Here is a 15,125-nt window from a genome sequence, read left to right on the forward strand (position 1 = left end):
GCCGTGGGCAAGTCGGCTGGGAGATGACCTAGTAATTAAAATCCTGCTTAAACGTATGCTGCCGGTCAGTTGTAACAGAAACACTAACATGGGTAACCAGAGAAAGAAAAGAAAAGAAAAAATCGAAACACAAAAGTAACACTCTTGAGCCCACAGGGTGCAGAAATAGATCTGAATGGACTGAGTGCCTATCTGAACACTAAGCATGAAAGCAGAACCCAAGTACTAATATATTTTTATTCCAATCTGTGAAATTAATCAATATTTTATATGCAAACATATGCTCCTGTGTTGCTGGCTTATTTAATTGACAGTTGCAATCAGCAGGACACCAGTTGTTCAAACCCACATTTTTCATCCACAGTTCTGGGGAGAAATGCAGCGGGAGACCCAGGGAACAGGGACATAGACAGTGTCAGATTTGAGGCCTCTTCTCAACCCTTCAGTTTCTTTCATCGACCTTGGGGCAAAGTAATAAAAATTTCAAGATAGTGCATATGTTGAATATAAACAGAGAGCGATGTACTTGGGCTGCTATTTAGAAGAATGATGATTAAAATGAACATGGTTGGTACAAATTGAGATACTTAATTCTTTATTTTTGTGTGTGTGTGTGTATTTCTCTTTTGAGCATAGCTGGAGAAGCCAACAGACACTGAGCACCTACTATGTGCTAGGCCTGAGGCAAATGCCGTTGGGTGTATTATCCGTGGGTTGGTGGGTGAAGGGGATATATTCCAGCCAGTTCCAATGTATTGGATCATTTCTTGATAGAGGAGGAAAATATATCTTTGGTCTTTCTTTGCCAAAATCTTCTGGCAGAATCACCAAACCAGCTGTGCTTTTCCAGTAAGTATTATGTGCAACAAATCTATAAAGTCAAACCTCATATTCCTCTACCTTTTAACTTTGGCAGAATCCTAGAATGTCTCCTTGATTTGGTTAACTAAAAGCCTGTGGAATCCAATCCTTGCTGTTTAAAAGGAAAAGAAAGTTGGGGGAAAGTGTTAAGGTACTATTTTAGGATAGTCTATTTGTTAGTAAATTTTATTATTTTCATGATATGTGCAACATTCCATAGTGAAGACCATTGGAATGGACAATGTCCAGATTAAAAATGAAAGTTAAAAGGAACTGCCCAATACTTTAAAAATGTTTCTCATAGTGTTGCTATCGTTTGTATTAGCTGTTCATACCCAGTGTGTGTTTAGCAGCCCAACATGTAACAATAGAAAAGCTTCTAAGCCTGGAAGTTTGGCAGCATTTTCGATGTTCCTGTGTTTAAATTGGCACCTGTGCTATTATATTAGGATGCAATTTTCTGAACTTGGAAATAGAAGAAGGTGGAGAGAGATTTTACTATAATTCATATGAGGGTCTGAGTCTTAGGGGGAAAATAACTTTACTTGGAAATAGAGTAGTAATATTCTGTAAAGTTAATAAATATCCACCCTCTATCTTGGGGATAAGAAATTGCACAACTTAAGATTTTATGGGACTTTGGCTGTATTTGTATGATTGAAGTGAATATTTTAGCCAAACTGAACAGAAATTTCAGATAAACACCAAACTGAAGGGTAGTTTGGGTGTTTTAAATATTTGACTATATCGATCAACATGGATTCTCAAAGTCTCAAGTCCAGTTGAATCCCCGAGATTCAGCTATGTCATTTGTAAAGTGGAATGAGGAATATGGTCTGCTTGCCTACTGCTCAAGGTTGATATTAAGAATACTTAAGATAATGTATGGTAAAGCCCTTTAAAAACTTAACAATGCTAGTTAATTGTCAGGTATGGGTTGAGTGCAGAGTACTGTCTACCCAGTTTGTTAATGAATGAGGTACCTGTCTGCAAGGGATGCATTGACTAGTTGGGGTGATTTGCCTATGTATATACATGCCCAGATATATATAAAACACATGCATATATCAAGATAAGAGTTCAAGAAAAAGTGCAGTAAATAATAAATGGGAAAGATAGGAAGAGTTTGCTAAAGGGTTAGTGCTTTGTAGACGGATAGAAAGAGACACCTTTATGCAAAAGATGGATCTTTTTGGCAAGTAACTATTTGGGTGGTGGAAGTAAGTGGTATATCCTTCATAAAAAATATGCTGGGAACATGCAAAGGCTGTTTGGAGACAGTGGATTTGGGAAGCTGGTCATTACCATCTTTCTTTTCTTCTTCCCTATTTTCCTTCTCCTTCTCCTACAGCAACTTCTCTTCTTCCTCCTCCTCTTTATCAACTCACAATTTTTGCCCACTCTGTACTGAACTCTTCACATAGATTAACTCATTCAAACCTTACAACAACCCTATAAGGTGGGCTGTTTTATAACTATTATCCTCAGTTAAAGTGGTAGAAACTGAGGCTTTCAAAAAGTGAAGTAATTTGCCCAAGCTGGTAAATGGTGAAGCTGAAATGTGGGCTAGCTGAGGCTCCCTGAATCCAGAGCTGGTGCTCTTAACTGCTGCTGAGGCTGAAAATGAGACTGGAAAGGGAGAATGGGCCAGAATCGTGAGAGCGGACTTGATCCTGCTGGCTAAGTTTTGAAAGCTGGTATCTGAGGAAGGTTAATCTGGGTTTTGATAGGTAGACTGGACTTTGCATATAACTAATAATTATGTAGTAGAAATGAATCACAAACAGGCAACTGTAAGTATTTGCTCTTTGATGTCCAGACAGAACAGCCCAGACCCCAAAGAGTAATTTTTGAGGAAGTTGAGTCAGTACATCATGGAGTTGAGATGAAAGTGAACTTCCCACTCTTCTTTTCATGGCTTATGTGGGCAAAGTCAATGATACATATTCCTTTGCTTATGACATCACAGATCATCACCACGGAAACATCTGTGCTGTAACAAATGCTGGATTGCAGTGTCACTGAATGTGTCAGGGAGGAGAGGAAACTGGCTCAAAATGATAAGGCCTGAATAATGAAAGCTCACTGAAATACGTTAGCAATGGCAGCTTCGGTTGTGGAGAGAAATATAAGCAGAACTATTCTGAAAAGCACAAAGCAGGACTTGTGCATTATTAAAGGTTGGGCAAGGTTGGTTTCAAAATGCTGCTCACATTCAAAACATGGTTTTCTTAAAAAGTCACTATCTATGCTGTCTTACGTGATGACAATAAAAATCCTTCAGGAACAGGGAGCTCATCTCCCAAACGGCATATAGAAAATCTTCTGCATAGCAAAGAAAGGCCAACTGGGGGACTTCCATGTGTTTTGAGAGAAGACGTAAAGATCAGGAGCAAAATTGGCCATGATTGTGTTTGTTGTTTGGTAAGTCAGTGACAGTATTAGTTCTATGATTGCAGAAGTTAATAATTAATCAGTAAAAGATGAATCTGAGCCCTCCAAGGATTTATGTAAGTTGCACAGTGGTAGATCATGAACTGAATCCAGCCTTCAGCCATATTTTGGTTTGGGTTGCATGGCATCTTAAGAAATTATGTATTAGGCCGGGTGCGGTGGCTCACGCCTGTAATCCCAGCACTTTGGGAGGCCGAGGCAGGTGGATCACCTGAAGTCAGGAGTTCAAGACCAGCCTGACCAACATGGAGAAACCCCATCTCCACTAAAAATACAAAATTAGCCAGGCATGATGGTGCATGCCTGTAATCACAGCTACTAGGGAGGCTGAGGCAGGAGAATCGCTTGAACCCAGGAGGCGGAGGTTGCGGTGAGCCGAGATCGTGCCATTGCACTCCAGCCTGGGCAAAAAGAGTGAAGCTCCATCTCAAAAAAAAAAAAAAAGAAAAAAAAGAAAGAAATTATGTATTAGTTGCTGGCAATTAAAAATAGAGATTTTATATGAAAACCTGGATTTACAAATGTCTTTTATAATTAGAAGAGCTTGTAGTGCTGGATCCACATTCTCAAATGGCAACAGGTAGGGCAAACTCAGAAACCATCTTACTTTTGGATGAAGCACATACTCTACATTTAGCCACAATCCCCACCAATCCCATTGCATTGCCTCATCCCATTTCATTGACTTACCTTCCTGCCTAGCCCTGTGAGCATTTGATTTTATGATCCTCATTGGAGGGATTATAAATTAATTGTTGTTCTTGGCACAGTTCCTAGTCTATGGAGGGCACCCCATATATTGCAGCTCTGATTAGTCTTTATCAGTTATAGGCTGAGTTATGAAAACTTGATCCTGAAATCAGTGGTATCCAATTGAACTTCCTGTGATGATGGAAGTGTCCTGTCTCTGTGCTGTCCAATATGATAGCTACTAGCCACTATAACTATTGACTACTTGAAATGTGGCTGGTATGACTGTGGAAATAATTTGTACTTCATATTAATTAATTGAAAATTAAATGTAAATAGCTGCATATAGTTAGTAGCTACTGTAATGGGCAAAGCAAAAGCAGATTAAGTAATGGGATCAAACATCCAGTCAGCTGTCCTCATTTAGGATAGAATGTAGAGGATAGACAGCAGGGCTGTGTGTGTGAACTTGCCCATCTTACAAGAGATGACTTATAGTAGGCTTCATCATCTAGGGTCATCTACTTCCAAAGCGGGAACCACTCCTTACTACCTGACTAGAATTCTTGTCAATTTCAGGAGCCTAAAACATGTGTTTTACCAAATGTTTATGTGTACATTCATGGCCATAAGCATAAGTCATCTTAAGCTTACATGGGAAGTCTGACTGTTCTCTGTCCCCTGAATGTTCAGTTAAGGGACTATTTAAGTATAATAACTGTACTTGTGAGTGAAAAAAGCCTAAATTATTTGATGAGCTGCTTGACTCCTACATTCACAACAGCATAGAGCCAAGAGCCAGTGTGAGTGAGGGTACTATGAGAAGGAAGCCTATGGAATTCTGCTAGACTGCTGGAGGGATCTTCTCTTCTTAGGGCCAAGGACGCACAGGCTGCCATCTCTTGAGGTTTCCATCGTGGACACACTGAGCACATCTAATGATTATATTGCTGTAAACCAGCCCACAAGAGGGATTCTAAAAGATCCTTCGCTCATGCAACTTTTTCTTTCATTCACACCTTGTTTGCCTGGGAAATTTGTCACTGGCCCTCTCCACTGTGCCTGGTAGTCAGAGCCCTCCCTTTGTCTTTGTCATAGAGTTGAAACCCAGAGCCATCTACCAAGCTCTGGCTTATTGGCAACTCACTGGCCTTTTTCCTGAAACCTGCCTGCCATAAGCCAACTTTTCCAGCTGATCACTAAGTGACTTCACTGCTTCTAGGGATCTATGCATGGAGGACAAAACAAAAGTCTGCCTTTTTCACTCCAGTTGAAGCTCGAATTACAGCTTCTGCCTCCACAGCCCTATCCCTGCCCCAGAAAAAAAAACAAAAACAAAAAACAAAAAACAAAAAAACCCAAAACAAAACAAAACATGCTTCCTTAAAAACATAGAAATCTTAATGAAAATGATAGAAACAGTGTTGTAGCTAATTTTGTTAAGTGATGACTAATACCGATCCTCTTGTGATAGAAAAAAAAAGAAGAAAACACACATGAATATCTTCTGCTTGGATCATTCATCCAATTGGAATTATACATCATCTAATCTTACAGTCAAATTCTGCTAAGAGGATACCATGTCTTTTTTATCTTTGTGGGCAAACATCAGTGTAAGCCCCTATTATAGTAGTGAATTGAATGATTCCTAGAATTCAATAGGAAGAGAAAGACAAAACCTTCTAACAAAAAAAGTAGATTGTACATGTTTTAAAATTTCTTCTTAGCAAAATTCATATCAAAAATGTTTCCTAGAAAAAGACCAAGGTAATATGAACTGAGAGTAACTAATGAAATGTTAAATTATCTATATGCATCTATGTTTTTATTGCTGAATTTGGTCCTGCCTTCAGACATAAGGAGGCTAAAAATTCATATTCAGATAAGGAAAGGCAAACCTTGGCGAACAGATGGAGCAGAGTTCAGCATAAAGGTTTAATCCTATCAGGCCGATTCCTGTATGGCCATCTGGATAATCCGGCACACACATTCAAGGCCTGTTAAAAATACGACTCCAGCCAAGATTAACGTCACAGATTTTCCACTAGACTTGCTCATATTTGACTTTATGATTTTCCAGGCCCAGGAAGATTGCTTGTGAATAAAGACTTGAATAGTCCTTGAAGAAGCAGTTGCATATTTTTTTAACCTGAAAATTGTTTCTCCTTTTCACAACATTGGGTGTCCATTTTTGGAAGGTTATTTTCATTTCCTTTTTTCCCCTTGGCTTTCATTTCCCAAACTTTTCTTACAACAGGACAATAAGGAGAATTGGACTAAAAATAATTTTGTGCACGAAAGTTCTCCTTGTCAGGAAGAAGAGAGTTATTTACTTATTGTATAATCAGAGGCAAGTGGATTTACTATTGTTGCAACAAATATCACAATTGGATCCATGAATAATTCATTTTGAAAATTCTCTTACCCTCCATGACAATTTTTCCCCATTGCTTTGCAATGGAGTGACTGACAATCATAGAATAAGAGCGGGGGAAAAAACCCAAAGAACTGATGACAACATTTGCCTTTGACTGCTCTAGGATTAATATTTTGTACATTTTAATTTTGGATTTGGCAGATCAAACGCAAGGTGGAAAACAGTGTAGTCACACTTTGAGTTATAAAATTCTGAGCTGCAGTGTAGTTAACAAACAATTTTTGCATATTATGAAACAATGCTATGTTGTGTGTCATTAAATCAAAAAGCCTTCAACAAGTCTTTCAAGTGCAATTTAGAAGTTACAGGTACATCAAAATGTCAAGATTTCTTACTGCTAAATTGTCAAATAACCCTGTGTAATGAACCTGCACACAGTTCCGGATCTCTGACAGACAAACTCAGGAATCCAAAAGCGCTTGCCCTGGAATGTTTTGAATTAGAGTTGTTGCACCAGCATTTTTGTCCTTCCCTTGCTCAGGTGCTATGTCCATTGATTGTTGAGAAATTTTGCTGATTCAGAATAAAATAAGAAAGCTGCAAAATAGGAAGAGAATATAATTTGGGCTTAGTCTATAATTAGCAAATGGCATAAATTGGAACTTAGACACTATTTTGCTAAGTTTAGGTACATCTAGATATTCACCACTAAGCTAACACTGCCTTAATGTAGATGGACATTGGAGTTACATTTCCAAATAGTGCCTGTGAATTTTTCCTTTTCTTCTTTTCTGTGAGAGCCATTAATACTGTCAAAGCAAAGGGCATTCTTGCCAAATGAAGTCACTTTGGAATAAAGAATGAAAAACACTTGAAATTCTCAGTCTCCTCATTTAATATTTAATAGGTTTAATTGCATCTAGTATGGAGAAATCTCTATATCATGGGTTACATTTCTCCTTAAAGTGACAAACATCTCACACACACACACACACACACACACACACACACGACTCTTTTTCATATATAATACATGAATCTTTGCCAAGTATTATCTAGATTTGCTAGCGGACAGGGCAATAAGTGCAGACAAATAACAAAATGAAATAAAAACCCTAATAAACAATAAAATGCTTAACTGCATAATGCAATTACTGAAGAAAATAAAGTAAGGCAGAAACAAATCCCCAGTAACACAAGTTAAAGCAACAGCATAAGTGTTATAAAGACGGCTACACCTTGCGTGGGGAAGCTGTCAAATTTGTTTGTTTGTTTATTGGTTGAGTTTATTTGTTTATTTGGAGTTAGCATTCTGAAAGTGAAGTTTGTATACTCTGGTACCAGAGTTCAGGTCAGGCATTCTAACTGCTTCTGGTTTCTAAAGCATGCAGTTGGAGAATGGATAAACAAAGAATAGATTTGCCTCCTGTGCATGGTGAAAATACCTCCTGTGCATGGTCCAGTCTTCCAGCTGGAAGAAAATCTTCTGTTTGTCCCCTTCCTGTCCAGTAACTGCTAGTTTCAGGATCAAAGAAGGCATCAAGAAGGCAGGTTGTAGTGCTAAGGGGCTGTGAGCAGGAAGGTCATCATTCACTCAAAAACAAACAAACAAACAAACAAACAAAAAAAACACAGACACACACACCAGCAAAAACAAGCATTCAGATCTGTGCACTGAGTCCAAGTGGAATATTTTGTGCCCTCAATAGTCTTTCAAACAGTTTCTCCCAAGTACAACATCACCAAAATTAAGGAGATAAAAGGGAGAAAAGCCTGAGTTTTACGAGGTCACAAGTATCCCGTAGAAATGAGCTAAGCTCATGGGTTTTATGTTTTCTGCCAAGTCTCAAAAATTTGGGACAATAACATTAAAGTCAATTCCTCATTTCTGAAAAGTTTCCCATTAATATTCATTCCAGGCAAATGAGATCCTTAAAAAAACATTCTACTTCGGAGGGACTGTTGCCAGTTCCACCTACTCAGTACATTTAGCTGGATATGTTAGCAAGCAGCTAAACTGGGAGTTCTTAGGACAGTCTTACAATAAACTACATAATCTAAACTGATGAGAGTGTAGGGTATTCTCATAAATAAACTCTGGTTAATGGGGAGCTGATGATAATAATTATTATAGCAGCAACTAGCATACTATGTGGTGCACAGTAAAACAACAAAACACAAGTAGGCATTTTCCATGTATTTTGCTGGAATTCTATGAGGTGAGTGCCCATGTGGAAACTACAACTTAAAGAAGGTAAGAGACTGTTTTGAGGCTGCAGTGAGCGCTAAATGTGGAATTTGAACAACTGGAGCTTTTGCCCATTTTCAAATATAGTCATACTCCAAATGTTAAAATCAACTTAACATAATTTCCCATTTCTGTCTTTACTCAGAAGCCAGTAAAGGCGAATGCCAGCATTTTCACCTCCATCGTAAGCGTCAGTGGTCTGCTTTGTAGAAATGCTCATTAATAGAGAGTTCTGGTTAATAGAATTCTGGAAAAGGACAGAATGCATGTTTTCATACGCCATATGTAATGGGAATGGAAAAGAACCTTATATCACCTTGAGATGTAGATTTAGATTAGAACATTTCTAAATTTGCACGTTTTATCAACTGATGGAGTGTTGTTTCTTCGGTGTATTTAGATACAGGAATGGAGAAAAAAGCCAAACAATATATCTCGAATTAGTCTTTCATAATGTCGCATTCATTGTCACAAAAGCCTCATTTTGGGGATAAGATATGATAAATGCTGAACCTGGGTCATCTATATGGCTACCCCAAACAAGTGAGGTATTGATCACAGCACAGAGATTTCAGAAGGAAAAATAAGAGCAGCCCTAGGGCCCTGCTGATAGCTGCACACACCACTAATTCACCTCAATGGGCAGGCACCTCTGAGCTCAATTAACCCTTATTCCCAAGGCCACCCATAAACCCCGAGGTAAACATGGCTCTCCTGGCCCTTGCTTTCTATCAATGAAATAGATCATTTCTATTGGAGGCTGAAGTGCGATTCCAGCTTATAAATTCACCTTGCTAATAAAGAGACTGATGCTCCCAGTGCGAGTGTGCAGGCACTTGAATCATGTAACACTTATTCTGTAAATCAGGAAATTTTAAACTACTGAGGGCATCTGTGATTTCTTCTGCCTTCTGTGGCTATTCGAAGGAAATATAAATGCTCAGGAGATAGAGCAGGTGATAGCAAATGTCCCCTGGTGCAATTGTCTGCACACAGCACGTTGTTAAATACGTACTGGAGCTGAACTCTTTCTTCTTCCTTCCTTCCTTCCTTCCTTCCTTCCTTCCTTCCTTCCTTCCTTCCTTCCTTCCTTCCTTCCTTCCTTCCTTCCTTCCTTCCTTCCTCTCTCTCTCTCTCTCTCTCTCTCTCTCTCTCTTTCTTTCTTTCTTCTTCCTTCTCTTTTCCTTCTCACCATGACTATTGTTCAAGAAGCAAATTGGAAATCTGGTAATTAGGCCCTGACTCATGGTGTAGTATTAGAGTCCTGAGCCAAAGTTCAAAACCCTGAAATGAAATTTAAACCAATTAATCTGTTAGATTTTTATCGCTTGTCCGTGTTTTCTCAGCAATTCCCCCAGCACGTGGCCTTTGATCAACTCTCATACAAACGCTAAAATGTGTGCCTGCTGCTAGCAAGATGGGAATGACATTAACATGGTACTCATAAAACAATCAGAGCAGAGAAGCCCTCAAACAGGCAGGGCATAGTAATATTTAATAAAAGCACACACATAATCTTCAGAATTAGCATTTTGTGCCTTGCAGTACCTTTGGGAGAAGAGCTTTTATTTGTGGAGTGATCATTATTATAACAAAGAAGAGCTACCTAATAATTTCCACTTTAACTCTGCAATGTGCCATGAGCATTTCAGAGCCATTATGCTAAACTGTGGTAGGGTAATCATGTTATTGTCATAGTTTGAAGGAAGGAAAATCTCCTCTACTTTCGTAGCTGGTGAGGGGTGGGGGAAGGGATTTAAAAAAAGAGGCAAACCCCACCCCCAACCCTAAACTTTTATTTTTAATGAGTTTTAAAACCAGAAATTGGCTCACTGGCCTTGCAGATACTTAAGATTGTGAAAATTCATTGGGGAGGAAGAAAGAATCTTGTATTAATTAAATCAAAAATGTGCTGGTAAAAGTGGTTTTGTATTCAAATATCACCCCCACATTCCATAATATTTTCTTGGAGATAGAGTTGTATTAATTATCACATCCGTGTGCTGAATTGAACTCTTTCATAAATCTTTTCACAGTCAAATTCCACTGAATCCATCCACTGTGTCTATTAAAAGTGATTTTCCCCTGTCTTCTCTCTGTTTCTCTCTGGGTATCCCAAATGTAAGAAACAAGTCCTGGGCTGCTTTGGATGTTGTCTGAGCTTTCTCAGAGAAAACATATCCAAAATGAGGAGAGAAGAGGAGACTCAGGGTCAGCACAGCTGTTTGTTTGTTGTTTGTTTGTTTTATTTTGCTTTTTTAAAATGTAATTTTGCTCTAAAAAGTACAACTGTTCTCTCTCATAGAATTAAATGTTCTGCTACTTAATTTTTTTATTATTACATAGTACCTTAATTTGTACACATTGAAAACATTTAAATCATACAGATATATAGGGAATAAATGTTAATAGTCCTCCTTTTCTGTCAACCGCAGTCTAGTCCTTTTTATAAGGACCCTCTGGGGAAAGTTATGCATATCCTTCCTTCCAGGCCTTTGTCCATCATACCTGTTTGCATATAACTGCATGCATACACATACTAGTGCATATACAGGTTCATATATATTATTTCAAAATAAACTTAATTACACTGTTCTTTAGTTTGCAAATTGTTTTTTTTTCACTTGCTAACCTATTTTGAAATCTTTCCATATCAGTTTATAGAATTGTTTCATGGATTTTAATGACACTCCTAGTATTCTATAGTATGAATATACCATAATTTCTTTAACCACTCCCCTATTGGGAGCACCTAGACATCTGAATTTTTTGCTGTCAATACTGCAATGAACATTTGGTACCTATAGTTTTAGCCACAGTTGCAAGTATTTCCAGGTCTGCTTTTAGCCTGGCAGGTGTGTCATGAGTAGGGTTACAATGTAAAATAGCAGCCCATGAGTTAAAGCCAGCCCACAAACATTTTGTTTGGCCTATGCATTAAAAAAATACTGAACTCGTTTCCAACATTTAAAGATTGAAAAATTTTATATGAAAATGTGGCTTCCTGGCTTCTTTGGAAAGATCACCAGAAACCCAGACGACACTAGGCCTGCATTTTTATGGGGCTACCAAAGGCTGAAGCTGAGCAGTGCTGCCACCTTTCCCTGGGGCATGTACAATTCACCAGCACTTCCCGTTGCATTATAGATGTTGAGGGTCAGTGGCCATTCATCTCATGCTTATTCTGACAGCCTGAGCTGCTGCATTCATTTGTATGTCTTGCCTTGGTCTACATGAGTCTGAATTCTTAACACTAGCTCTTGGGCCTGATTCTCTTTTCCTGGTCACAGTGTTTTCTACATTGCATTATTGACATTTTGGGGTTCTTCATTTATGGGGACTATCCCATGCATTCATGCATCATTGGATACTTAGCATTCCTTTATTTATTTATTTATTTATTTTTTTTTAAGAGACAGAGTCTCGCTCCATCACCCAGGCTGGAGTACAGTGGTGCAATCATAGCTCACTGCAGCCTTGAATTCCTGGGCTCAAGCAATTCTTCTGCCTCAGCCTCCCCAGTAGCTAGGATGACAGGCTTGCACCTGGCTAGTTTTTAAAAAACCTTTCATAGATACAGTCTTACTGTGTTGCCTGGGCCAGTCTTGAACTCTTGGTCACAAGAGATCCTCTCACCTTGGCCTCCCAAAGTGCTGGGTTTATAGGTGTGAGCCACTACACCTGGTTTGACCTCCAGTTACTAAATGCTACTAGTTTCCCCTTCTCATCCTCTCTCTCTGGGATAGCTCATGATTCCTTTACATGTTTTTTCAAATTCACCAGTGGGGAGGTGCCACAGAGCTTCCCCTCAAGACTAACATTTATAACAAATGTATAGGAGGAGTTTTGGAACCCTTAGAGGTCTAAACTTAGAAAGGTCTGAATGACTTACCTGCTCTAAGAATAGCATATAGTCTCGAAGCAGGGATGGTGGACAGTGCTGAGTGTAGAGGTAGGATAGACTGAGGGGTGTGTCATTCTTCCTGGGGTACTTCCCTCAAGGCTTTCTCTAAAACTGAGAAGACGGTGTCAAATATTGTTTCCTCACCTGGTTATCTCTGGAAGCTTGATGCTCTTTCTTGCCTCTGAGGCATTGATGTATAGCTTTGCTTCTGGAAAATTGCTCACAGTATTTGAAAACATTGCAACTTTCCTTGGGAAGTGTTTGAAAGCACATACACACACATGCATGTACACCCATGTGACTTCTGTATCCTACGTATAACAAGTGGAAAAAAGAGGGAAGGGGTCAAGTTCAAAACTAGCAGGTCTTGGTCATGCTATTTTAGGGCCTTTCCTGTAGGAGGGTTTCTCAAAGATGCAGAAACACCCCCCTTCCACCTCCGTTTGTGTAATGATGAGAAAGCCTGCAGGAGACCATATTTAGCTAAAGAAATATGCATGTGTGATTAAAAACAAAACCAGAAATTCCAAAGCTAAAACTGATAATAAACACTAAGACCATTTTGCAATCTGTGTGGGTAATCTCAGGGTCAGCAATTAATGACCCCATTGGATTCCATACTTTGACTCAGGCAGGACTCTCAAGACCAATTCAGTTAAACCAATATCCTCTTCTTCTTAGAAGAAGTACTAGGGGTATTGTAACACCTTTTGTACTCCTTTCCAGCAACTAAGTAGACTGAGTTATAAATTAAGAATTGATATTTGGGGACATTAACAAAATGTTTCCAAACTGCGAATATTTTTAGAACTTTAGTTGTTAAATATAGTTTATTTCTCTTGTAACTTGCTTCAAATCATACATCATATTCTATCACTAGTTTGGGAGTACTTAAATCATGGATTTAAACATTTTTTACTTTTAAAGGTCACTTTTGTTTAAGAAAAAGCCCTATGCTTGTGGAACACTGATTACAACCTCTATGTATGTTAAAAAATCAGACAAGAAATGTCAAGTCAAGTCATGAATCATTTACATCTTCTTGATTAATTATTTTGTTTTTGGGAGAAAGTAGAGGAGAGAAAAGTCATCTGAACTGCCCAGTTTTAGTTGTAAATGCATTGCTGTGAGTTCAGCCAACATGAAATGTTTAGTTTGGATATTTCCAAATTTCTCTGTGCAAATTTTTAAGATTAATTTGAATCAAAATCAAACCCATTCTATTTGTTTGTGTGGTGGCACGTGAGCAATGGTCCCACCGGGCTGGACTTAATATTTTCTTTCCTTCTTGCAAAAGTTAAAGCGTGACATTTTGCCAAATTTGACAAAGTCCAAATATTTTTTTGCCAGTTTTTTTCCCGTTAAAATTAACTAGTGCTCTCATTGGCTTCAATGCTCGGAAAGTCAGTCTTGGATACTTAATAAATTTTTTATTAAAGATGAAGGTCCTATTTTCTCTCCTTGAACAGTATCTCCCTTATTTTAGGATTTTGCTTTCTTGTTGTTCATAAAAATAATTATGAGAACAGAAGCATGACATTGTAGAGTTAAAAGTCCTCAGTGGCACGAAGGTGCTCTCTGAGAGATTTTAAAAACCATCCAACAATGACATTTATGCCCAGCAATTCTGTTGAAAGTATGCCATGCTCATTAAACAAACCACCTCCAGTCTATTTGGAATCACAGTATTTGCAAATTATTTCCCATCTCCAAGGGCCATTTATAATGGAAAGAAAAGAGATATGAAATTTTGAAAAAGTCAATTCTAGGGTTTTATGCCTGGGAAAGACAGCAAAGCAAAGGTCATGGAAAACTCTGTGGTTGAGCCCTGACTCAGCTATTTGGTTACATAATTCACCCCGAGTGACCTGCATTCTTCGCATCTGTAAAATGGGATCTATGACATTTATTTGAAAAAAAATCTTAATGATTTTTAATGAGACATGTTGCAATGTTAGTGTTTCAGACAGAAGGCGTGGAGCAAGAATCATTTCCTGCTCCAGGCTCCACTCTTTCTTAGCTTCCTATTGGATGGTAATGTTTATCTAAAAAAATGTAAGTTTTCTTTTCAGGAGGTATATTTAACTATGAAGCAATTCTGTAAGGTTTCCAATATATTCCAGAAAGTCACCCATTTTTAATAAAAAAAAATCCTTAGCAATTCACAAATTAAAATTTGCTTTGTGTTTTAATAAAGTTTCAGGTTTGATAAAGATTTGGGTAAAATATATGTATCTGAATAGAAACAATGAAAAGAACGCTTTTAAAAACTGAAGTTGCACCCTGAAGTTTCAGGTCCTAATGTGGCTAGGAAATGCTGAGATCTTGAGGGACTTTCTGTTAGTGAAAAGATAAAAGATTTTTTTTTTTCCTTTTTCTCAAGTCTTCATCATTAAAGTTTGGTTCTAACAGCAGACTCCTTCTCTTTTTCATGTGTGTTGAAAAGCAGCTACTCCCTGTATCAAAGCCATCAGCCCGAGTGAAGGATGGACGACGGGAGGTGCGACTGTGATCATCATAGGGGACAATTTCTTTGATGGGTTACAGGTCATATTCGGTACCATGCTGGTCTGGAGTGAGGTAGGTGTTGT

General features: G+C 38.3%; 1 protein-coding gene across 13 annotated transcripts in view; it reads left to right on the forward strand.

Moving 5' to 3' along the window:
• EBF1 (EBF transcription factor 1) overlaps positions 1–15,125 on the forward strand; it is a 408,155-nt gene that overhangs the window by 290,288 nt on the left and 102,742 nt on the right. For 7 of the 13 annotated variants that reach the window (XM_033180449.1, XM_033180451.1, XM_033180441.1 and 4 more), the window contains exon 9: positions 14,984–15,114. In XM_033180449.1, the coding sequence (XP_033036340.1) occupies positions 14,984–15,114 (131 nt within the window). Of the gene's footprint in view, positions 1–14,980; positions 15,115–15,125 lie in introns of all 13 variants that reach the window. The other 6 variants (XM_033180448.1, XM_033180438.1, XM_033180440.1 and 3 more) reach the window with 1 other exon arrangement.

The sequence above is a fragment of the Trachypithecus francoisi genome, unplaced genomic scaffold, assembly GCF_009764315.1.
Source record: "Trachypithecus francoisi isolate TF-2019V2 unplaced genomic scaffold, Tfra_2.0 Lachesis_group2, whole genome shotgun sequence".
Lineage (NCBI taxonomy): Eukaryota > Metazoa > Chordata > Mammalia > Primates > Cercopithecidae > Trachypithecus > Trachypithecus francoisi.